The 23,712-nt window shown below is 44.1% G+C and overlaps 1 protein-coding gene across 1 annotated transcript in view; it reads right to left on the bottom strand.

Moving 5' to 3' along the window:
* Positions 1 to 23,712, bottom strand: part of CALN1 (calneuron 1) — a 414,134-nt gene that overhangs the window by 346,817 nt on the left and 43,605 nt on the right. The window contains exon 2 of the mRNA XM_018041016.1: positions 22,989 to 23,113. Coding sequence (XP_017896505.1) covers positions 22,989 to 23,106 — 118 coding nt within the window. The 5' untranslated portion in view covers positions 23,107 to 23,113. The remainder of the gene's footprint in view (positions 1 to 22,988; positions 23,114 to 23,712) is intronic.

Raw genomic sequence — 23,712 nt, 5'->3', positions numbered from 1 at the left:
GCCACCTGAGCCTCCTGCCTCCCACTTACAGGAACTCTTATGATTACACAAGCTCCCACTCAGATAATCCAGGGTAACAGTCTTATCTCAAGATCATAATGTAATCGCATTTTGCAATGGTACCCCACTCCAGTACTCTTGCCTGGAAAATCCCATGGACAGAGGAGCCGGGTGGGCTGCAGTCCATGGGGTCGCTGAGGGTTGGACACAACTGAGCGACTTCACTTTCACTTCACTTTCATGCATTGGAGAAGGAAATGGCAACCCACTCCAGTGTTCTTGCCTGGAGAATCCCAGGGACGGGGGAGCCTGGTGGGCTGCCGTCTATGGGGTCGCAGAGTCGGACACAACTGAAGTGACTTAGCAGCTAGCATTCTTGATGTAAAGTGACATATTCATAGGAACCAGGAATAAGGACATGGGCATACTTGGTGGTGGGGGAAGGGTGTGTTATTCAGCCTACCAGAAGACCTGATAAATTTCAATCTGAATTTTTTTTTTCAAAAATATCATTTCAATCACATTTTGAGGATCAGAACAGTCCATAATAGATTACATTTCTGGTGCTGTGAGAGGCATTTTCCAAAGGGTATTTTAAATTTGATGGTATTCCAAGATACAAAAGAAAAGTAAAAATTAAAAAAATTTTAATCAAGAATATGAAAGAAAAGCTAGGTAAAATAAAGAAAAATCACATAAGCAGTGGTAGATCACACACTCCTTCATTAAAAAAAAAAAAATTGGAAAATCACATAGCTTATGCTAAAAAGCAACTAGAAATCCTATAGCTCCAAGCGACCTGATTAAACACAGGACATGCCAATTCATCATTCTACCCAGTGCCTCCTCCTGAGTGGGGACAGACTCAGGCCACCCTGCCCTAGCTCAGTGTCACTGCAGCCGAAACTCCAATGGACTCACCAGGCCCGTGTTGCAAGCTGCGAACCACAGAGACACCATCTTCCTGTACAAAGCACCAGCCACAAGCCAGTGCACATCCCAGAAAGCCATCACCCTAAACGTGCAGAGAAGCCACTAGAGAGACCACCTAACTACATCCACCCCCTCTGTCAGGTCTAGAAGTCAAGAGCTTGACCAAAGTCACAGGCTTAATTACTGGAATAGGCAGAATCAGCCCAGGGAGTACAGCTTTTCCCAGGTAGCCAGCAACACATCCACGGAATCTTCAACAATAAATAAACCTTCAGTGAACCTTGCTGGGGCCTGGGAAGATCCTTCTTTAATTCAGCCTCTTCGCCACAATTTCCACAGTCCCCACTCCAAATCTTTCCTCTTCCCCTCCAACTCCATCATACTCTCTCTGACACTCCCTCCTCAGATTCAACTACAAAATTCTATCCAAAGGCACTCAGATTTCTTTTTTACTCTCTACTGACTCCTCCCCTTTAAAAAACTGAACATATTGGAAACAGAAAGACAAATACCATATGATATCACTTATATGAGGCATCTAAACTAGGACACAGATGAACCTATCTATGAAACAGAAACAGACTCACAGACATAGAGAACAGGCTCATGGTTGCCAAGGGGGAGGGGAAGCAGGGAAGAGACGGCAATCTGGGATTAACAGATGCATACTGCATATATAGAGAATGGATAAACCACAAAGTCCTACTGTACAGTGCAGGGAACTATATTTATATCCTACAAACCATAATGGAAAAGAATGTGAACAAGAATAGATAGGTAATTGAATCACCTTGCCATATAGCAGAAATTTACACAACGCTGTAAACAACTGTATTTCAATAAACTATTTTTAAATGAGCTTATCCTCTGAATTAGAACTATGAGATGCGCGTTGGAGAAGGAAATGGCAACCCACTTCAGTGTTCTTGCCTGGAGAATCTCGGGGATGGGGCAGCCTCGTGGGCTGCCATCTGTAGGGTCGCACAGAGTTGGACACAACTGAAGCGACTTAGCAGCAGCAGCAGCAAACCACCATTAAAGGTTAACACTGAGGGGGATGGGAGTCAGACAGCCTAAGTCTTTGACCTGGCTTGTCCTCACAAGCTGTGTGACCCTGAAGCAGTGACTTAACCTCTCTGTGCCTCAGTGGCCTCACCGGGAAATGAGAATCCTAACAGCGACGGCCTGGCAGAGCAGATGTGAGAACTGAATGAGGGGTGCAGGATGCACAGTGGGCTCCAGAGCCTCTGCTCTCAATCACTCAACACACTGGATTCACAACTTAAGCTTTTATTTCTCCAGTAGGTATTAGCTCTACATAACTGGTGCATTGGTTCTCATAACTTTCCTGTGTGAGGCAAGATTAATTCTGAGATACTGCCCATTTTACTCAGAGATAAACTGAGACTCAAGAAGCCTCTGTGCTATCTGTCTTGCCCAGTGCACTGCAGAGTCTCACTACGAGGCTTTTCTCACTAGGTTTCCTTAGCCTGAAAATGGACAGTTGCACAGGTGTCTTCTCTACAAATCTCTGGGTTTGCGGGAAGGGGGGTTGTTTGGGGTTTTCTTTGTTTGTTTGTTTAGCATTTCCCCAGGACTGGATCAAATCTGGGAAGAACGTAAAGAACATGATTGTGAGAGTGGAGTGGATTTGTCTCCGCCTGGCAATTTGTTAGGGCCATGAAGGTACGACGTGATGTGTGAGCACCCTGCCCTGGATCTACTGTCTGCTCTCCCCACTCATCAGCCTCCCAAGCGACTTGTAACCATGCCGAGCACACACACACTGCACCGCTTTCTCTGTGAAGACAAATGTGTTTTGCCGTGAGTAGGCAATGCTTCTGAGCCAAAAAACATGTTATAATAAAAAACTATCATCAGAGGCTTGGAGGAAAACACGATCCCTCTACAGTTGTGTGTGTGTGTGTGTGTGTGTGTGTGTGTGTGTACAGTTGTGTCTGTGTGTGTCTGTGTGTGTGTCTGTGCATGCCTGCATATGGAGGGGACAGTCTATTCCTGAGAACACAGTGGTGACAGGGCCACAAGTCAACCTGAAGCCATTAGCACCTAGCTTAATGTCTTATCTCCCTTAAATAAGCATTCTTTAAATACAGAATATATTGAACAGATGGATAAGTTTTAAGATGTAACAACCTGTGGGGACATTATTACTGTTGTATTCAATGGCAGGCTTTATTACCTCTATGCTCCAAGAAAGACATTCCATCTTGAAAAGTTCTTGCCTTAATCATTGGCAAATGAGCCCTGGTCACATCCAGATGATGCGGAAATGCACCGTAGGCCCTTTACCCCTGGGTATTACCCACATCTCAGGACCCCTACCTGGTTCTCCTGCAGTAGCACCAGTGTACGGCTGAGGGTCAAAGAAACGGAAGGAGGAAATGCAAGCTGGATAAGTGAGGAGATTGAGCCTTTGGATGTGATGGTGACAAAGAATGACGGAGAAATAGCCTACTGTGTGTGTGAAATAAATATGAGTATAAATGCGGATTCCTCTGCCCTACTTGCCCAGTACAACTACATCAGCAAAATGTTGTTGGATTGTAATTCCACATAACTGCGATGGCATGTAAGGGATGGAAGGGTTACTGTGGTCTGGGGAGTTCCAGATGTTCTATGGAGAAGGTTCAGGGTCAAGCCCAGAAAGTACCCCTGAGCCCTACATACTCACACACACACCTGAAAAAGATGTGAAGATGACACCAAATTTCATATTCACGGATGAGACTTAGTTTTGTTCATTCACTTTGAAACATCCTTCACCCTTCCTAATTTGCTTCAATTCACTTTGGAAGAATTGGCTGGGGAGAAGAAAAAGAAAAGAAATGTAGGCTTTCTCTCATCTTATTCCTTCCCCATAGCCTGCCAAGCAAGGATACTAACAGCCCCTGTAGAGCATGCTGCCACGCCCATCATGTTACAGGCTCTTCCCAACAAGGTGGGACTATATGACCCCATCTTATAGATGCGGACATGGAGATGTGTTTTTAAAACTTGCCAAAGGGCACAGAGATAATAAATGACAGGTTGAAGGTTTGAATCAAGTTCAAGCTAATCCCAGAATCCCTGGCATTCGCCACTGCAGGCAAGAGGTCGAGTTCTCTTTTTTGGGGGGTGGGGGGTGTGTTGCATGGCATGCGGGATCTTAGTTCTCCAGCCAGGGATTGAACCTATGCCCCTGCAGCAGAAGCACAGAGTCTTAACCACTGTACTGCCAAGGAAGTCCCAAGAAGTCAAGCTCTTTACCCTTGGCCTGAGAGTGGCCTAGGGCAGTTCTCATTTTAGGTGAGTGACAATTGGAGTAACACAGTCTATATGTAGGTCTATTTAGTGGAGAAAACTAGAGAGTATTTCTACAGTACCCTGAAAAAGAGATTTCTGTGGCCAGGAGCCAGTGTGTGAACTTCTTTTAAAATCTAAGACAGCTAGTGGGTTTTAGGCAAGTTTCTCACTTGAAGAGTTTGAAAAAGAGGGCATTATCAATCAATCAATAAAGCAAATTAATTGAGCACAAATAGGTGACCTATTTTTTTAACCCAAAGAGTACCTCCTCCTGATATGGGATTTTGGCTTTTGAGAATATGAAAGATGCCATATCCTTCACTGGAGAAGGCAACGGCACCCCACTGCAGTACTCTTGCCTGGAAAATCCCACAGAGGAGCCTGGTGGGCTGCAGTCCATGGGGTTGCTAAGAGTCGGACACAAGTGAGTGACTTCACTTTCACTTTTCACTTTCATGCATTGGAGAAGGAAATAGCTACCCACTCCAGTGTTCTTGCCTGGAGAACCCCAGGGACGGGGGAGCCTGGTGGGCTGCCGTCTACAGGGTCGCACAGAGTCGGACACGACTGAAGCGACTTAGCAGCAGCAGTAGCAGCATATCCTTCATAGTCCTACAAGACTAACCATGACATATAAAGCACGATTCAAGGACATGAAGGAGCTTAACTGGAGATGTGGTCCCTCCCAAACACCCAGTCACTAGTGACCGCCTGTGGTCTGAGGAATGAATGGCTTCTGGGCCTTGGGTACTTGTCTTTGGCTCTCTTTCCTTCAATCCATCACTTCAAAATAATGAAGATTCCAAAATCTTTCTCTTCAAGCTAATGAGTGCCAGAATTTAATATTGAAGGGCCTGTTGACTGTCTCCAGTGGGATGATCTTCAGTTCTTATCAGCTTCTTCCAATTCTGTTCAAACTCCCATGTCCCTGTTCTGTGACTGGCATCACTGCACCTAGTTACCTCATTAGTTAACCATACACCTGACTCTTCTTGTCCTCACCCGCTTCACACCCACACATCAAGGCCTACAATGTGGAGACAGGATAGGATGGGAGCTAGTGCACAGGGGGGCTTTGGCATTGTTACTGTTGTTTAGTTGCCAAGTCATGTCTGACTCCTTGCAACTCCGTGGACTGTAACCTATCAGGCTCCTCTGTCCATGGGATTCTCTGGGCAAGAATACTGGAGTGGGTTGCCATTTTCTTCTTCAGGTGATCTTCCCCATCCAGGGATTGAACCCACATTTCCTGCATTGCCAGGTGGATTCTTTACCACTGAGTCACCTGGGAAGCATGGGCTTTGGCATTAGAGGAGGTTAAATACAGATCCTAGTCCACTGACTATTATTTGTGTGACCTTGGGCAAGTAACTGCATCACTTTCACACCAATCTCCCTCATCTATATAATGAGGACAATGATGTCTGCAAGAGGTATTACAAACATTAAACTGGATAAAATAAACCCTGCTGTGAGTGTGTGCTAAGTCACTTCAGTCGTGTCCAGCTTTTTGTGACCCTTTGGACTGTAGCCCACCAGCCTCCTCTGTCCATGGGATTCTCCAGGTAAGATTTACTGAAGTGGGTTTCTATGCCCTTTTCCAGGGGATCTTCCCGACCCAGGGATCAAACCCACATATATTATGTCTCCTGTACTGGCAGCTGGGTTCTTTACCATGAACGCCACCTGGGAAGCCCAAACACTGCCAAGTGTCTGTATTTTTAACATCCCAAGCCCACTTCTCTCTGATTCGCTGTCATTTGCTAAGCTTAACCCCTCACCACTTCTCTCCCCTGACTATGAGAGGCTGGTGATGCTCCAGCCTCTAGAGCCACAACCCTCATACCCCTTCTCCACATCACAAGTGGAATCTTCATAAAGAACCTCCCCAGCATGCATGGATGCACCTTGTCCAGTCTCCCAGAGGAAAGCAAAGCAAAACCTTTATGGAGTAATGGATATGAAATGTCCAGTTCAAGAGGTGTAGATAAGCAACTTGTGTTGCCCTTTGTTGAATCCCTTTAAGAAAATGACAAGGGACTTCCCTGGTGGTCCAGTCATTAAGAAACCACCTTGCAATGCAGGGGATACAGGTTCAATCCCTGGTCAGGGCACTAAGATCCACGTGGCAACTAAGCCCATGTACCACAACTACTGCAGCCCTCGAGCGCTAGAGCCTGTGCTCCACCACAAGAGAAGCCACTGCAAGAAGCCCGCGTACTGCAACTGGAGTAGCCCCTGACTGCGGCATCTAGAGAAAGCCCATGAACGGCAACAAAGACTCAGGACAGCCAAAAATAAAATGGAAAAAAAATACCTCATTAAATAAAAAAAGAATATGACAAAAGATATAGAGCTTCTCCCCAGGAAAAAAGCACTAAGTATAAACACACAAAACAGTCAGAAGCTATAGGAGAGTCGGACACGACTGAAGAGACTTAGCAGCAGCAGCAGCATAGGAGATAGACCCCAGCTTTAAAAACCCTGACTTAGAACAGTCTTCAGCCTGGCTTTTGGTAATTTCATTGTTCATCCTAACCTGTCCTCCAGGTAGATTAACCTCAGTCACTGAGGCTTCAAAATCTGAAACAGCACATTTTTTCATCTGCATATTCAGGGTCCCCCAAATCCAGCAAGAAAATCTAGCAAGCAGCTGAAGACACGTTTCCCAGAAATCGATGGCACCTTGGAAGCGGTCTTAAAGAAAGTAGCATCAAATTATGATCAATCACGCACTCAAAACTCAGAAGTTTTTGCACCCTCAGTAGGTGCGACTAAAAAACTGCACTTGCAGGTCTGGGAAGAAGCACCAGGGAGGGGCAGGCAACACTCACCTCTCAGGTGTGTCCCCGTGACTCCCCTCTCCCCAGCGCTCCCCACCTGAGTACCAGATGGCAGAGAGACTACGCTCTGTAAACCTCCTACAAGATGCTTAGGGGCATCGGACCAAGAACTGTAGAATCCATCCTTCCTATAACGCTTCTAGACAGAGATATTAAATTGCTGCCCAGATGGTTGAGGTGAGCTATGTATCCTGAGGCTCGTTTTACTGGATACCAGCAGAGTAATAACCAGCAAAGCCAACTGGCACCAGCCTAAGAACCAGCCCTATGCCTGAGCATGAAAACGGTAGTGCGTTCCTCAAGCCAGCATGACTTAGGTCCTGGGGCCATTTGTTTTAGCAGCTTTACAGGGAGGGAAAAAAAACTATACTTTTTTTCACTATCACCATAAAATTTTAGTGTTACAAACAAACCATTAATACTGAAGTTGATGTTTCTAGTCTGGGAGAAACATTAAAACAAAAATAGCCTTGAATTTTAATCAGATGAGGTTAGGGGAAACTTAGGAGAATGAGAAAAAGCCAGCAAAGGAAACTCAATAGGAAATGGATAGAAAGCTACACCCAGCAAAACCAATGGCTAGACTCCTCCATTTCCAGAAACTATCACTACTCCAACAGAGAGGAAGGAATGGAAGACTTCTTTTCAACGTGTTGAATTCAAAGAGTTGACAATGTCCCCTCCCAAGAGGGAATGGGTTCTGGTTATCTGGCCATGACTTCAGCCTTCCTGTCTCCCATTACCATCTCTCCTCCAACCCAAGGAATAAGTCTTGTGAGAGATTTTTAAAACGGAAATTTATGAGCATGTTCATTCCTGACCCTTGGAAGCGACAATGAGGAGTTGGAAGGCCTGAATTGTCAGCCACTCTCAAAATTTTCACATGTCTAATTCTATTTCTCAGGACAACCTAAGGTTTGAAAGCTGGTGTCACTAGCTCAAACTCTTAACCTTTATTCCAGTGAGGACAGGGTCTCTGAAAGGTAAAGTGCTGAGGTTAAAGCCAGAGGAGTAGGAAAGGAATCTTTATGGGCTTAAACACTGAGAATTGTGATGGGGTGTCCAGATTCTTCCACACTGAAAGGTCTTTCCAATCAGGGGCATTCACCTCCTGAAGTGAGCCTGTCTTGACAGGCCAACTGCATAGGATACTAGCTAGTGTTTTATTCTCTCCTCTGAGGAGCCAATCTGCCCCAAGGTGGAAGTAATAATCCTGTCTGGATGTGTCTTGTCATTCTTGTAATGACCATCACCATCACTATTATCATAACAGCAATAATAGCAATAATTACTATTATCGATACTATTGAGTCGTGAAGTCACTCAGTCGTGTCCGACTCTTTGTGACCCCATGGACTGTAGCCCACCAGGCTCCTCCATCCATTGAATTTTCTAGGCAAGAGTACTGGAGTAGATTGCTATTTCCTTCTCCAGGGGATCTTCCCAAACCAAGGATTGAACCCGGGTCTCCTGCATTGTGGGCAGACGCTTTACCATCTGAGCCACCAGGGAATTGATACTATTACTGTTACTATTTATTGGGTACTTACTACATACTAAATACAATAGTAACTCACTCTGCATATATTATCTCATAGTATCCCTTTAAACTACATACTGTTATCCACACTGTACAGGCGAGAACATCTTACCTGGTGGCTCAGACATGAAAGAGTCTGTGTGCAATGAGGGAGACCCAGGTTCAATCCCTGGGTCAGGAAGATCCCCTGGAGCAGGAAATGGCAACCCACTCCAGGATTCTTGCCTGGAGAATCCCATGGATGGAGGAGTCTGGCAGGCTATAGTCCATGGGGTTGCAAAGAGTCAGACACAACTGAGCAACTGACACATACAGCAAGAAAAGCAAAACTCATGGAGTGTTGAAGTAGATCATTTGACTCTAAATGCAGTGTATAATCAACCATATTTCACCACCAGATATATCATCCCAATTCTACTCTCACTATAGAATGAATCAGTTCAGTTCAGTCAGTCAGTCATGTCCAATTCCTTGTGATCCCATGGACTGCAGCATGCCAGGCCTCCCTGTCCATCACCAAATCCTGGAGTTTACTCAAATCATGTCCATTGAGTTTGTGATGCCATCCAACCATCTCATCCTCTGTTGTCCCCTTCTCCTCCCACCTTCAATCTTTCCCAGCATCAGAGTCTTTTCAAATGAGTCAGTTCTTTGCATCAGGTGGCCAAAGTATTGGAGTTTCAGCTTCAACATCAGTCCTTCTAATGAATATTCAGGATTGATTTCCTTTAGGATGGACTGGTTGGATCTCCTTGCAGTCCAAGGGACTCTCAAGAGTCTTCTCCAACACCACAGTTCAAAAGCATCAATTCTTCAGCAGTCAGCTTTCTTTATAGTCCAGCTCTCACATCCATATATGACTACTGCTGCTGCTGCTGCTGAAAAAACCATATCCTTGACTAGACGGACCTTTGTTGGCAAAGTAATGTCTCTGCTTTTTAATATGCTATTTAGGTTGATCATAATTCTCCTTCCAAGAAGTAAGCATCTTTTAATTTCATAGAATAATTAATCAGGAGCAACTAGCTCACTTTGGGACAAATTTCATGGCATTCATTTATTTAGCAAGTATTTCTGGGGAACTTCCCCAGTGGTCTAGTGGTCAAGACTCTGCAGTTCTGCTGCAAGGGGCATGGGTTTGATTCCTGCTTTGGGAACTAAAGCAAAAATGGATCCCATATGCCCCATGGTGCCACCAAAAAAGAAAGAGAGAGAGAAATCTAAATTTTTAAAAACAAATATTTCCAAGAACTCACTGTTTGTCTAAACATTCAGTACATTTGCTCACAGGGATGAACAGGGTATATTTGGGCCCTGACATCATAATGAAACACACCCAGCAAAAGTTAACATTCTCCTGGAGGCATTTTGGGTCTCTGCCATCCAGCCTTCCCTGTTGGTTCCACTCTTTCTGCCCTGCTAAACCTCTTCCTTTCACATTTCAACAAATGAACTTGAAATACAGTCTATATATGTTAGGAAAGGAAAAATTCCCATGCTTTGAGGCTGTAGATCCATTATCTCTAATCTTATTCAATAATACTTCCTCCTTAAAAATAGTAAGCAGAAGATTCTTCAAAGTAGCATTATATGTAAGACACTAATTTTAAAATGAGAAAATAGGTTTAGAGGTTGGATTAATTATCTGTGGTCATATGGTTGCTGATTTGGTGGGTGTAGGTTTGGCTGTGAGTGAGAAAAACAAATCAGAAGCCAATTTCTGTCTGTTCCACTATCCTCAGGCACCCAGGGTCATTCCAGCTTACCACTCTGCCACCTTTGTCTTCATGGTGCCAAGTGATGACATTCCCAGTCCAATAATAAGAAGGAGGAAAGGATACAGAAAGGGCAAAGTGCAGAAAGTTGCCCAATGTCACTTCAGCTTAGGTGTCATTGGCCAGAACTTACTAATATGGCCATACCCAGTTCTTAAGGGGAGAAGACAATGGCAACCCACACCACCACTCTTGCCTGGAAAATCCCATGGATGGAGGAGCCTGGTGGGCTGCAGTCCAAGGGGTCGCTAGGAGTCGGACATGACTGAGCGACTTCACTTTCTCTTTTCACCTTCATGCATTGGAGAAGGAAATGGCAACCCACTCCAGTGTTCTTGCCTGGAGAATCCCAGGGACAGGGGAGCCTGGTGGGCTGCCATCTATGGGGTCACACAGAGTCAGACATGACTGAAGCGACTTAGCAGCAGCAGCAGCAGCTCTTAAGCAGACTGGGAAATGTAGTCTGTATTTGAGCACACATTTGTCCAGCTAAAATTTCTTCTACTGAAGAACAAATGATATTGGGGAAGAGCTAACCCACTCTATTGTAGCTGCTAAGTAGGGAAATTCAGACAGTCCACATCTGGGGGACTGCTGAGACCCTACTCCGTCAGGTAGGCTTTAATTCTATTTTTGTAGCAAAGATTGTTGGTCCTCTCTTCCTCACTGCATGAAGAAATTGCTAAGTACAACTTTGGAACACTCTATAACATTTCATTAGCTTTCAATTCAACAGCTAGAAACCATCTCCAAGCTAATGTGTATGTGTTTTGGTGGTTTTAAAATATACCTCTTATGCTTTGATAATCATCTCTTCAAAAATAAAGCTTAATTCCACTTACCTTAAGTGGGGGCTCTATTTAGTGACTCAGTTTTAGCAAATATATGGGGCAGAAGTGACAATATGTGACATCTGAGGCAAGATCATAAAAGGATCATTCATTTTAGGAACAGTCAGATCCCATGTCATGAAGTCACTCAAGCAGTCCTATGGGGAGGCCCTCATGGAAGGTCCTGAGACCTCCAGTCAACAGCCTTGGAAGTGGGTTTGGATGGATTTCCCAGTCACAGTCAAACCTTCAGATGACTGCAGTCCCAGCAAGTGTCTTGACTACAACCTTTTGAAAGACATGGGGCCAGACCAGCCATCTGTGCCACTCCTGAATTCCTGATCCACAGAAACTGTGAGATAAAAATATTTCTTGTTCTAAACCAGCAACTTTAGGAGTACTTTGTCACACAGCAATAAAGGTCTTCCCAGTGGCTCAGCGGTAAAGAATTTGCCTGCAATGCAGGAGATGCAGGTTCAATCCCTGGATTGGGAAGATCCCCTGGAAAAGCAAATGGCAACCCACTACAGTATTCTTGCCTGGAGAATCCCATGGACAAAGAAGCGTGATGGGCTACAGTCCAGGGGGTCACAAAAGTCAGACTTGACTTAGTGACTAAACCAGCACCACCACCACCACAACACAGGTCTCAATGCCAATTCAGTGCTTTTCCAACTTGAGAATTAGAGAAAGTAGGAAAGACCACCTTGATAGACAAAATCTGCATTTCAAATGGCTGTGCCCTAGCTCATGACCTGCTTTTAAATGTTCTGTAGATGTGTTTGGATAGGATGCTCTGGATACTGCTGTGAGGAGGAAAAACCAGTAAGTCATTCCTGCTAGAACATATTGCTAATATCACATCCCAGGAAACAGCTGAACCTGCTATTGGCCAATTACCACCAAGAGAAACAGCTCAGTAACAATGAAGCCAACATCGGAATGATGAGTTTTGGCAAACTCTCTTCAGTATCCAGATGGATAATGCTGAATAATTCTACTCAACAGGTTAACTTATTCAGTTATCTGGGGAAGCACTGTGGAACTTAATTACCTTAGCAGATCTATTAGGATGCATTTCTGTTGAAAGTAGAAGCTTCCATGGAAGAATATCAAGGGTATTTTATGATAGAGATGAATTGTTAGATCTTGTTACACAAATATCCCAAGTCAAAGGTCATGCTTCGCAATGCAGGTCCTTGAACTTTTATACCAAGATATCACCTCTGCCTACTATCTCAAGCAGGGGGAGAAGGAAACGAGAGAAACATGTCCCAACATGGGTACTTGGCATCATCTGGTGGAAAGACTTTTTAAACTACCATCTGCCCTCCTCTCTCTGCATCTGGAGTCTAAGATTAGCACCTAGTCCTTCACTGAGAATCACCATCATCAAAAGTCACCATTACTAGGGAAAACAGGTTTCAAAAAACCTTCAGAAATTAGAAGTTGAGAAAAAGTGGAAACCTACCAACACCTTTGACATAACAATACAAAGTGCTTGTACGTTGGGTGTTTTTATTATGGACTTCCCTGGTGGCTCAGGTGGTAAAGAATCTGCCTGCAATGCGGGAGATCTGGGTTTGATCCCTGGGTTGGGAAGATCCCCTGGAGAAGGGAAAGGCTACCCACTCCAGTATTCTGGCCTGGAGAATTCCATGGACTATACAGTCCATGGGGTTGCAAAGAGTCGGACACAACTGAGTGGCTATCACTTTCACTTTCAAGGAGCTCTTATTTAAAATATAGATGAGAAGATGATTCTTCCAATAGGATCCTTGAAGGCTGTTATTGGAATAAGGTATGTTACCTTTTTGCCCCAATCAATTGGAAGTTTGGAGCTAAATTTAATGCTCACAGTAAATGGATTAGTGTTAGGGGCTGTCATGTTTTTTTCTTCCTCTTGGTATGTGAATTTTTATTTCCTATTTCTCTTCTGACAGCCTTTGCAGTTCATGTTTTTTATTTTATCATATGATGTCTCTATCATTTGGGAGGCATGCAGCATATAAATTACCAATGAAGAAAATGAAAGCGGCAGGGAGAGTACTCAGGTTTTTTTCTTGGCCACAGCTATCAAAAAGCACTTTCAGAACCAGGTGCAAGGAACTCCAAGAAGACTTAGGCAAATGTCCCTTTAAGGAGTGGGCCCTCAGAAGCAGCTAGCATCAGAGAAATCCCTCCTTGGCACTGCTAACAAAGCTCCACAACTCTCCACAAAAGACTTACCCTCTCAAGGCTCCAAGGCAAGTCAAGCCTCCAGGAGAAAGTAGCCAGGTAGATAAAAGGCCCAGGTTGTAAGGCTAATTCCCAGCTCAAAAGCACAGCTGTCTATCTGGCACTCCCACTCCAGTTGGATGATGTGGCTCATTGTGTAGGTTTTATCGCCTCCTCTGGAGGGGAGAACTTTGAGCCATCAGCCTTCTCAGATAAGAGTTGAGAGCTTCTCTTCTTATGACAGTAATGTTTCTGCCTTCTTAAAACCCCACCTGAAAAGCCTGGAGAGGGAAGGATCTCAAAAAGGGCAAGTAGGGTGTGCCTCTGGGATTTCTAATCAACCGTCAAAAGTAGAGGAGGAAAAAAAGGGGGGTGGGGGGTGGGAGGAGTCTTCTTTACAAGAAAATATATGATGGACCAGACAAACGAGGGTGGAAAGGGGCTCTTCAGAGCTCACAGCACAGAAGGTAGGCCCCTTCCAACGTGAACTCAAGCCCACCACCAGCCTTTTCCTGGACTGCAGTGCACCTCTGCTCTTCATGAGAAATACACTGGGCTCACACAGAGCTTTAAAAATATCTCTCCACCCACTGAAAGTCTGATTAATCAGCCAAGTTCTCACCCAGGTGTCACAGCGGTGGCAGTGATATATATGATAGTGACATGAGGGTGCAGGGAAGGCACAAAGGGTCTTACTTAGCAGGCAGGAGGATTCAGGGCATAGAACTTGAAAAGCATGAGCTCTGAAGCCAGGTGGCAGTCTGCATCCCAGTTTCAACACGTGCAAGTTATGCGACCTTGGAGAAGGTTATTATTGAACATATCCCTTTTCTACCTCTGCAAGAATGAGGTTCATAATAGCACCTGTATCACAGAATTACTGAGAGTTAAATGGATTAAATCATCTCCTGCATGTTGAACAGTTCCTGGCACATAGTAAGCACTCAGTAAACTCCAGTTGTAATGATAGGATGAGGATAACAATGGACAATTTTGAAAGTTACAAGACGATTAGGTATTTCCCAGGTGCATAGAACATTCTTGAAAGAAGCAACTAAAATAAAGGCAGAGAAGCCAGAGGGATTGTGAGGCAGCAGGAAGCCATCTGGAAGGCAAGGTGGGAGTGAAGCGACAAAAAGGAAGGGTCCAGGCCACATAGGGCTTCATACACTTTGTCACAGTGATGCGCTATAGCTAACACAGCTGTAGGCTGCAGAGAGCCATTTCGGAATTATCAGCAGAAGTGAAACATTAAAGGGTAAAATGCTAGAATGGTTGAAAATTACTTTTAACTGGTTCAGGTTAAAAAAAAATACTGATAATAAGCTTTTACTGTGACAAAGTAACCAGTATGAGACTAACCCTCCCACTGGTGTACAAGCATAAACCTGGACAAAATAGATAAAGCAACTGTTTTCAGGTCATAAACAAGCGGCAGCACAAGACTGCAACTGCAGGGTGAGAGGGAACTCATATGGGGAGCCCCACGTCCTCCCCGGCTCACTGCCCGGGGACAACTTCCCAACCATAGTTCTTATGTTGGGGTAGCAGAAGGGGCTAGAATTTGTAGGGTCAGGCCACAGAGAGAAGAAAACTCATCAGAGAGGGGGCCTCAGAAGCTTGCGTGTGGGTTCCCTACAAGTGACTGCCTGAAGGCTGGACAGCCCAGTGCAAGCTGAGATTAAACCAGACTTACCAGGAAGCAGCCACTATGAGATTGAAAATGGAAGACAGATATGAAAATTTAAGCATCTGTAGGGGATGTCTGAAAAATCTCATTAACACCCCAGGCATCCAGACACTAGAAAGACCACAACTTAAGGGTAAAACATTCTGAAGGTCTCCATAAGATCCACCTAAACCTAAAACCAAGCCCTGACAAGATCCACAAGGAAGACAAGAGTTTGGAAGCTGAGTCCCTGTCAAGGGAGCCAGCCACCTTGGGATTTCCAGAGATCTACCCTAACATAAAAACAAAAAAATCAAACCAACAGAAATGTAAAGAGATCGGTTAGTAATTGAACTACGTATTAGAGCCAAAAAATCAGCCCTCTTCAAAGAAAGCTAACAGAACACAGTTGTTATAACATAGCACTTACAAAGTTTAGCATATAGTCAAATATTAACAGGCACACAAAGAAACAAGAAAGCTTGGTCATAATCTAAAAAAGACAACAGAAATCAACCCTCACGTGGCCTAGAGCCTAGATGATAGATTAAGCAATAAAGACTTTTAAGAGCTATTATAAATTTAAGAAGATATGTCCAAAGAATTAAAGAAAATATTGTTTAAATGAGTAAACAGAGTATCTCAGCAAAGAAATGGAAACTATACAAAAGAATCAAATTAAAATTCTAGAGCTGAAAAAAACTGTGTGTGTGTGTGTGTGTGTGTGTGTGTGTGTGTTGAGAGAAATCGAAAGAAAGCAAATGCTGCAATGTTAGCAATTGACAAAGGCTACACAGCTATTCACTGTACTTTCCAGAATCTCTATAGATTAAAAAATTGCTAGAAATGATTAAAGAAATATTAAAGACGTTGCTTTATGTATATCTCTTTGTGTGTGTTTTTGTGGGACAAGAAGGGAAATGTGATAACTTAATCAAGTATGTATTTGAGATGCTCTCTTCCAGTGAAATGGAACTGAACTGATACAGGGCTGGCATCCTGGATTAGGCACAAGATCACCTCTTGGTAACTGCAATTGTCTAGGAGGTGGGGGGCCTGACCCAAGAAAACAGCAATATGGCTGGAGAAGAAGAAAGTCGATCTGCAAGGCTTTGCCAATGCTATGTGTAGAGTAAGACAAAAGGGAAGGTGGGGGTCCAGGATGATCCCCAAATTATCATCATGGCTTACTGGGTATAGTAGGATATAATTTTCTGGGAAAAAATCCAGAGGAGGGGCAATGTAAGAGGAAAAAAAGAAAATCTGTTCATTTTTGGACATTGGAATTTAAGGCACTGTATATAGGGGCTATAAGTAGCAGGTCTAAAACTCAGGAGGGAGGCATGGATCGAATATATCCATCTTGAGGTGACTGGTACACAGCTGCTCCTAGGGATGATGACAAAAACCAATCCCAGGAGACAGCAGTGCATCAGGGGCGGGCAGAAGATGAGGGAAATGACAAAGAAGTAGAAGAGAGGGAGGAGGAGAGCCAGCTGGCGGCAAGGATGCAAGACAGTAACAAACCAAAACCCAGGGCGTGAGCAGTGTTGCCAGATGCCGCAGAGAGTCCGGGATAAACACTGAGTGTCCACTGCGTTAGGCAAACAGGAGGCCGTTGAGGAAACTGGGCTGTGCTGATGCAGCGGGTCTAGCAGAGTCCAAATGGAGGTAGCCAACTACTAAAGTGGTACCTCATGTTACAAAGTTGGATTGATACATCCGCTCTAAAATTCAAATTAAAATACTCTCCAAAAAGGTAAGATAATGTATGCACATCCCCAGAAACATTTATTGTACACACATGTTAGAGGCTGAGGAGACATTTTCACTAGTTGCCACACTAACTAAACTAGTGTAACATAATTTCCACCCACCACAGAGGCACGTACAGAAGGCACTGGCTCATCACCATTATCTGCCCTGCTAGGGACCCAGAGGCTACACGGACCAGCAAATCAAGCAATCCATTTCTATTTCACAGCATGTGTTCTCCACAGTGATCTCCTCCTCAACCCAAACCCACCTCAGCAACCTCTTTCTTTTTTTAATTTTTATTTTATATTGTAGCACAGTTGGCTAACAATGCTGTGTTAATTTCAGGTGGACAGCAAAGTGATTCCATGATGCATACACTTGTATCTATTCCTTTTCAAATTCTTCTCCCATTTAGGTTATTGTAGGATATTGAAGAGCTCCCCATGCTATGCAGTAGGTCCTTGTTGGTTATTTGTGTAGCAGCACCTCTTTTCAAAGCTCCTTTGAGGAACACACTCTCTAAGGGTAACAGGAGCCATGGGTGAGTGTGTCTCATCCCGCATTATTTGTGGAGGAGTGATGAGAACCCAGATGTACCAGAATGTTGAATACTAGCTTGGGAACAGGAAAGAGACCAAAAGCAGGGAAGAATAAAGGAGCTAATAGAATTCTGTGGCATAAGAGAGCCAACTTAATAGGAGGGGCCATCAAGAACCCACTTCCGCTCAGCAGCCATGGACTAGAGGAATGTCTTCTAGAAACTGGACTCTCCAGTTGGGGCTGAAAAGGGGGATGTTACCCCAGGTCTGGAATAAAGTGAAGATAGAATGAAGAAGGCTAAAGGCTCTTTATAAGCCTTGTTTGCTGACAGATCCTGGGTCTTCCAAAAACTTCCATTGCTGAGTCACAAAACAGAACAGAAAAAGCAAAAGGGATCATACAAAACCATCTTCTAATGGAAAACAAAGGTAGCATCAGCTGGGGGACTTGGAGAAAAACAGATTTTTATTATAAAAAGATCTCTCTATATAATTTATGACAAGAAACAGAAGAGCGTTGGATAAACTGTGTACAAGTTTAACCAATAAGACAAAGAGTTGGGAGAGAATAAAACAATATGACTCCAGTAAAAGACGAAGAAGTTGCCATGAGAAGAGCACAGCCTAAGACGACAGCAGCAACATCAGCGACTACAGCCTAAGAGCACACACTGGAAACAAACTGAATACCTGCCAAGATAGAATGGACAAAAAAACAGCACAGGGTAGATAAACAAACTGAGGTATTTACCTATCGAGAAACACCATATATCGATGAAAATGAATGAACTTCATCTACTCTCAAAAACATGGTTGAGTCTCACAAGTATAATGGTGAAGAAAAGAGGCTGGACAGAAAACCATAAATATAATGTGACCCCCTCGAGATGAAGGTAAAACATGAACACAGTGATAGGTGACTGAGGAAGAGATAATAGGAAAAACTTCAAAGGTACTTCAGGGTGCTGGTAACACCTTATTCCTTAACCTGGGGGTTGTTGCATGAGTGTTCATATTTGATAATAATTGAACTGTACTCTCAAACTTTTCTGTATCATACTTTGACCAAAATGTTAAAGGATAGCTACTGAAATAAAATTAAGCTACAGTGAAACTGAAACTTTCAACCATAATGAAAATAAGTTCTAAAGGCAATAGTAAAAATTGTTTTAAATGACTGCAAACAACTAAATGCATGAAGTGGTAGACAGACTCAAGAATGAACAGAGAAGTGCAAAAAAAAAAAAGAGAAAAATGATGTGAAGAGACCCGTTTTGTGCAAAATGTCAAATGAAGATCTAGCGTTCAAATGGGAGGCACTCCTGAAGAAAAGGGGAAAAAAAAAAAAACAGAAATAACAACCATTCAAGATGTGAAAGCAAACTAACCTAGGCGAGAAGGAAGGCCCTAGCATTAATCCAAGAAGCTGACACTGTTACTGGCAAGAATAACGTGAAACACCCACACTCGGACATTTCACAATGGTCACGGGGAACCATGAGGAGAGCATTTCCAACATCACAGCTGCAACAGAAGGGGAGGCTCAACTACATCCTAACAACCCCAAAATGAAAGCAACCCCAAAATACATCCTGAATGGAACAGATACAGAAACGGAGATATATTTATGTACAATGGAACACCATACTTTCATGAAAATGAGTAAAGTTCAGAAAGAAGCAAGTTTAGTTTAAGATAGCCTCACAAGATTATTCAATAAATAGCACTGAGAAAACTGCTTTTAAAATATTATAATTCATGTGTCTAATAAAATTCCACATGACACTCTAAAAATACAAGATACTACTAATAAATTCTGTATGTACATAAACTCTCTGGGTAGACTGTAAACTCCTTGGACCAGGCAACAAATATTATACTTCTTTGTATATTCCTCCACCTAGAAAACATCTGGGTAAACATTCCTGTAATGAATGAGTGACTAGGAATGAACAGATGAGTGAACACAAATGAATGAATAAATGAGCATTAAGATCTCAACCAGATCATCACTGCTGAGTTTGTTGGGTGATTTCCAACTCCAGTCTGACCAACCTGATGCAGCTTTGCATTATTCCGTCCTGAACTTTGTTTATTGAGAAGAAATAGAAACTTCTCAGAGTGAATGGCAGAGGGAGGTAGCCTGCATGGCAAATGGCCCTGTTCTGAGAGGGTAACCTCTCATGGACTGGGTGCCCTTGCTCCTTACACTGAAGGAGAGGGACACTCTATCCCCTGTGACAGTCACTGACCAGGTGAGGGAACCTGCGCTTGGTGATCCATAAGCCCGAGGCTGTAGCTATGGCGGGGTGGGGATGGTACCCAACTAGCATCTGTGCCCAACGTGGCTGGACCACAGAGGATGCTTCAGTAGCCACCAGTGGCCAACACATCAACCCCTGTGCAATGCCCTGTGTCCTGCAGGGATAAACGAATGACTCCCAAACAGTAGGATGTTAGGGCTCGGCTGACACAAGGCAGTCCCAAGAGAACAGCAAACAGACACCGTCTCAGAAACGGCAGTTTCCCTAAAAACCAACCTGCAGTCCTCTGAACTGATGCAAGCCAACGTAGAGCACCTGCTCTGCACGCAGAACACATCTTCACAGCCCTGCCACAGCCCCAAGATGCTTGTAACAAAGCGTGAGCAGTCATAACTCAGGGTTCACCTTGGCAAAAATAAATAAATAAGTAGAAGGAATCTTCCATCAGAAAATAAATGGCCTTTCTCCAGGCTCAGAGTATGGATTACCCTCCTAAAGGACAAATACACTATTTTCCCCAGCTGACATCATACCATAAAGTCCAGCTTTACTCAACTAGGGACCCCTGACCCCCACCCCCTTGACATATATCCAGAGAAAACTGTAATTCAAAAAGATACGTGGCACTCCAGTGTTCACTGCAGCATTATTTACAATAGCCAAGACATGGAAATCAGCTAGTGAACACCAGCAGATGAATGGATAAAGAAGTAGTGGTACATATACAATGGAGTATATTTGTCATAAAAGAGAAGGAATAGGCCACTTGAAGCAACATGGATGCTAAGCAGAGTAAGCCAAAGACAAGTATCATATGATATCACCTACATGTGAAATAAAACCATGATACAAATGAACTTATATATAAAACAGAGACAGACCACAGACATAGAAAACAGACTATGGTTACCAAAAGGGAAAGGTAGGGGAGGGGTAAATTAAGAGTTTGAGGTTAACACACATACACACTACAAATGGCAACCCACTCCAGTATTCTTGCCTGGGAAATCCCATAGACAGAGGAGCCTGGTGGGCTGCAGTCCATGGGGGTCACAAAAGTCAGACACGACTTGAGAGACTAAACAACAATATATAAAACAGACAGACAACAAGGACCTACTCTATAGCACAGGGAACTATAGCTGATATTTCATAAGAACTTACAAGGAAAAGAATATTCAAAAATAGATACATATGTATGTGTAACTGAATCACTTTACTGTATACCTGAAACTAACACAACACTGTAAATCAACTATACTTTAAAAAGAGAGAGAGAGAGAGTTGTTTGAAACACACAGACTTTTGGCCCAGGTCTCATGGTTTCAGCTCCGTGGGGCTAAATACACAGGAGGCTCTTGGTCCCTCCTGCAAACTGGTGACTGAAACTGGGGGAACCTGCTCAAACAAACACCAGCACCCCGGCCCCCGAATCAATGCACCACTGCCCAGCTCACCACTGGAGCAGACCCCTGCTCAGGACACAAGGAAGACTGGGCCTCACCTCACCCGCCAAACACCCGCAGCTCAGCCTCAGTCTTCTCTGTGGCCATCAGGATGGGCTCATTTTGGAGGCAGTCAGGGCTCTGTTTTTTGCTTCCAAGCCCTTGTCCGAATATCCTCTAGCCAACTAAAGGCCAGGAGATATGCAGGCACAACTTTCCTCTCTGGCCCTCAGTCTGTCTGGACCACAGTGAGCAGCTGCTGGACCTGAGGAGCCTGGCTCTGGCCACATCACTCTCCTTCCTCTGACCCCCCTCCAGCCTCTCCCCCAAACCCAGCCCACTGGGCCCTGAGCTTCACTGCTTCATCATGGAAATAAGCAAGCCTCTATAGGGAGGCCTGGGAGATACCACGAGTTCAGTTCCAGGCTATTGCAATAAAGCTTATATTAATATCACAATGAAGGGAATCAGTGAATCACTTAGTTTCCCTGTGCATGTAAAAGTGATGTTTATGGACTTCTCTGGTGGTCCAGTGGTTAAGACTCCACGCTCCCACTGCAGGAGGCATGGGGTCAATCTCTGGCTAGGGAACTCAGATCTCACAGGCCACACGGAGCAGCCAAATAAATAAAATAAAATATCCTTTTTTAAAAAGTTGTGTTTACACTACATTGTGTAGTCTGTTAAGTGTGCAATAGCATTATGTCCAGTGTACGTACCTTAATTAAAAAACATTTTAGCAATAAAAAAAGTTAACCAGCATCTGACAATTTAGGGTTGCCACAAACCTTAGATTTGTTTAAAAAAAAAAAAAAAAAGAACACTGCAGTATCTGAGAAGTGCAATAAGGCAAAGTATAATAAAACGTGGTATGACTGTCAAGAAGTAAGCAAAGAACATGGGCGAGAGCAAGAAAGCTATCCGATGTCCCTGTCCTTACTTGTTGCATCTCCTGCTGATCAATTGTGAAGCAAGTTCGGCTTCCCTGGCCCAGAACTGAAACTCCCCATCTTTCCCTTGGAAGAAACGTGCTAAGAGAAAGCACACTGGTTCAGACTATTACACTTAAAAGCAAAGCTACGGGCCATCTGAGGTAATTTTAACTTCCCTATTTTAGAAAGTAAATTTCAACTTCTTGTTTTAAAACAGTGTGTTACCAGGAACACAGCATTCCAAAACAAGACGGGAAACCGATCTGGCTTGGCTTCAGCAGATGTAGTACCTAGGCAAACATCTGGCCGAATTAATCTAATTCTCTATCCTAAAAAAAAAGAATTCTTTCTTCCTCATTTTAATTTTTTAATTAAGGAGTTGATTCCCCCAGGCTACAGAGGGGGCACTGTCCCAGGATGAATTCAGTCACCATGTTCTCTGGTTCGTTCCCAACCCTAAGGCAGGGTTATACTGTTACAGAGGCAATCAAAATAATTGCTGGCTATTTCCACCTGGACACAGATTTCAAATGATTCTGATCTGGACAGGATTCAAAGCACCATTCAAAGGCCTCAAGTCAAGAGACGGCCATTAACAGAGCTACAATCTCCCCCACAGCTGGGCCCCATCGTGGACAAGAGGGAAACAGGACCACACTATTGGTGATCAAGATTCCATCAACTGGAAAATAACATGTGGAGAGCTGAAGGCTATCTCCCCAGTTGGTATCCAAAGGAACCAAAACATTCACCATAGATTTTTCAGGCCACCAGGTCCATCTCACACAAAGGGGTCTTCTGGGCAAAAGTGATCTCTGAACTCTTTCCTGCCGCATCATGGTTAGACCTGGCCACAACTGATGGCCAGGGTCTTAGATGCACGACAGCCCCAGATGGCTCCCTTGGGTGGCTAACCTCCCAGGCTGGGCGGGCTCCTTACCGTCCAACTCCTCCACAGAGATGTTAGCCAGCTGCTCGCTGTCACTGCCAGCAGAGAGAGATCGGTTGAGGTAATTCCCCTTGTACAACAGGCCAGCGGTCACATGGTGAAAAGGCATCTTCTCCCTGCTCACGACAGACAGGAGGTAGAGGGGGAGAGAAAGACATCATCATCCATTCCTCTTTTCCTTCCTGAAGGACCATCCCGGTGTTCGGACGGCCAGGGGTATTTTTTTAAATAACAGTAACATTGGTAGAGGGAAAGTCAGAGTACCAGGGTCCCCCCGAGAACGATCCCCAAATGCCCCCAAATTCTATCTTTTCCTTCACTGTACATCTTACTTCATTTTCCCCATTTCATAGTGAACTTAAGCCATGGGGTTCTGGCAGACTGTGGGATACCCTGGCATCAACCAGCTCCCCATGCAAACAAGGATGCACTGCTCCTTTCTCTGGCCTGATAAACCCTTTCTCTGTCCTCATAAGAAAGGATTGAACACCCTAGAAATGTGAGTGTATCCAGGGACCAGATGTCTTAGCTGTGACTGTATAGAAATCCAAGTGTTTCATTTTCCCCAAGTAAAGCAGGCATTGCACTTATACTGCACTCAAAGCAGGTCGGACATGCCAGGCTCTGAGAGAACACAGACAACAGCCTGCACCCCTGAGAAGCGGCCCTGCGCCTATTAGCACGAGTGGCTCATGAGCACAGCCCTCTGAGATGC

Source organism: Capra hircus, chromosome 25, assembly GCF_001704415.2.
Source record: "Capra hircus breed San Clemente chromosome 25, ASM170441v1, whole genome shotgun sequence".
Taxonomy (NCBI): Eukaryota; Metazoa; Chordata; class Mammalia; order Artiodactyla; family Bovidae; genus Capra; species Capra hircus.
Note: the sequence above shows the minus strand (reverse complement) of the source record. Positions and strands in the feature narration are given on the sequence as shown.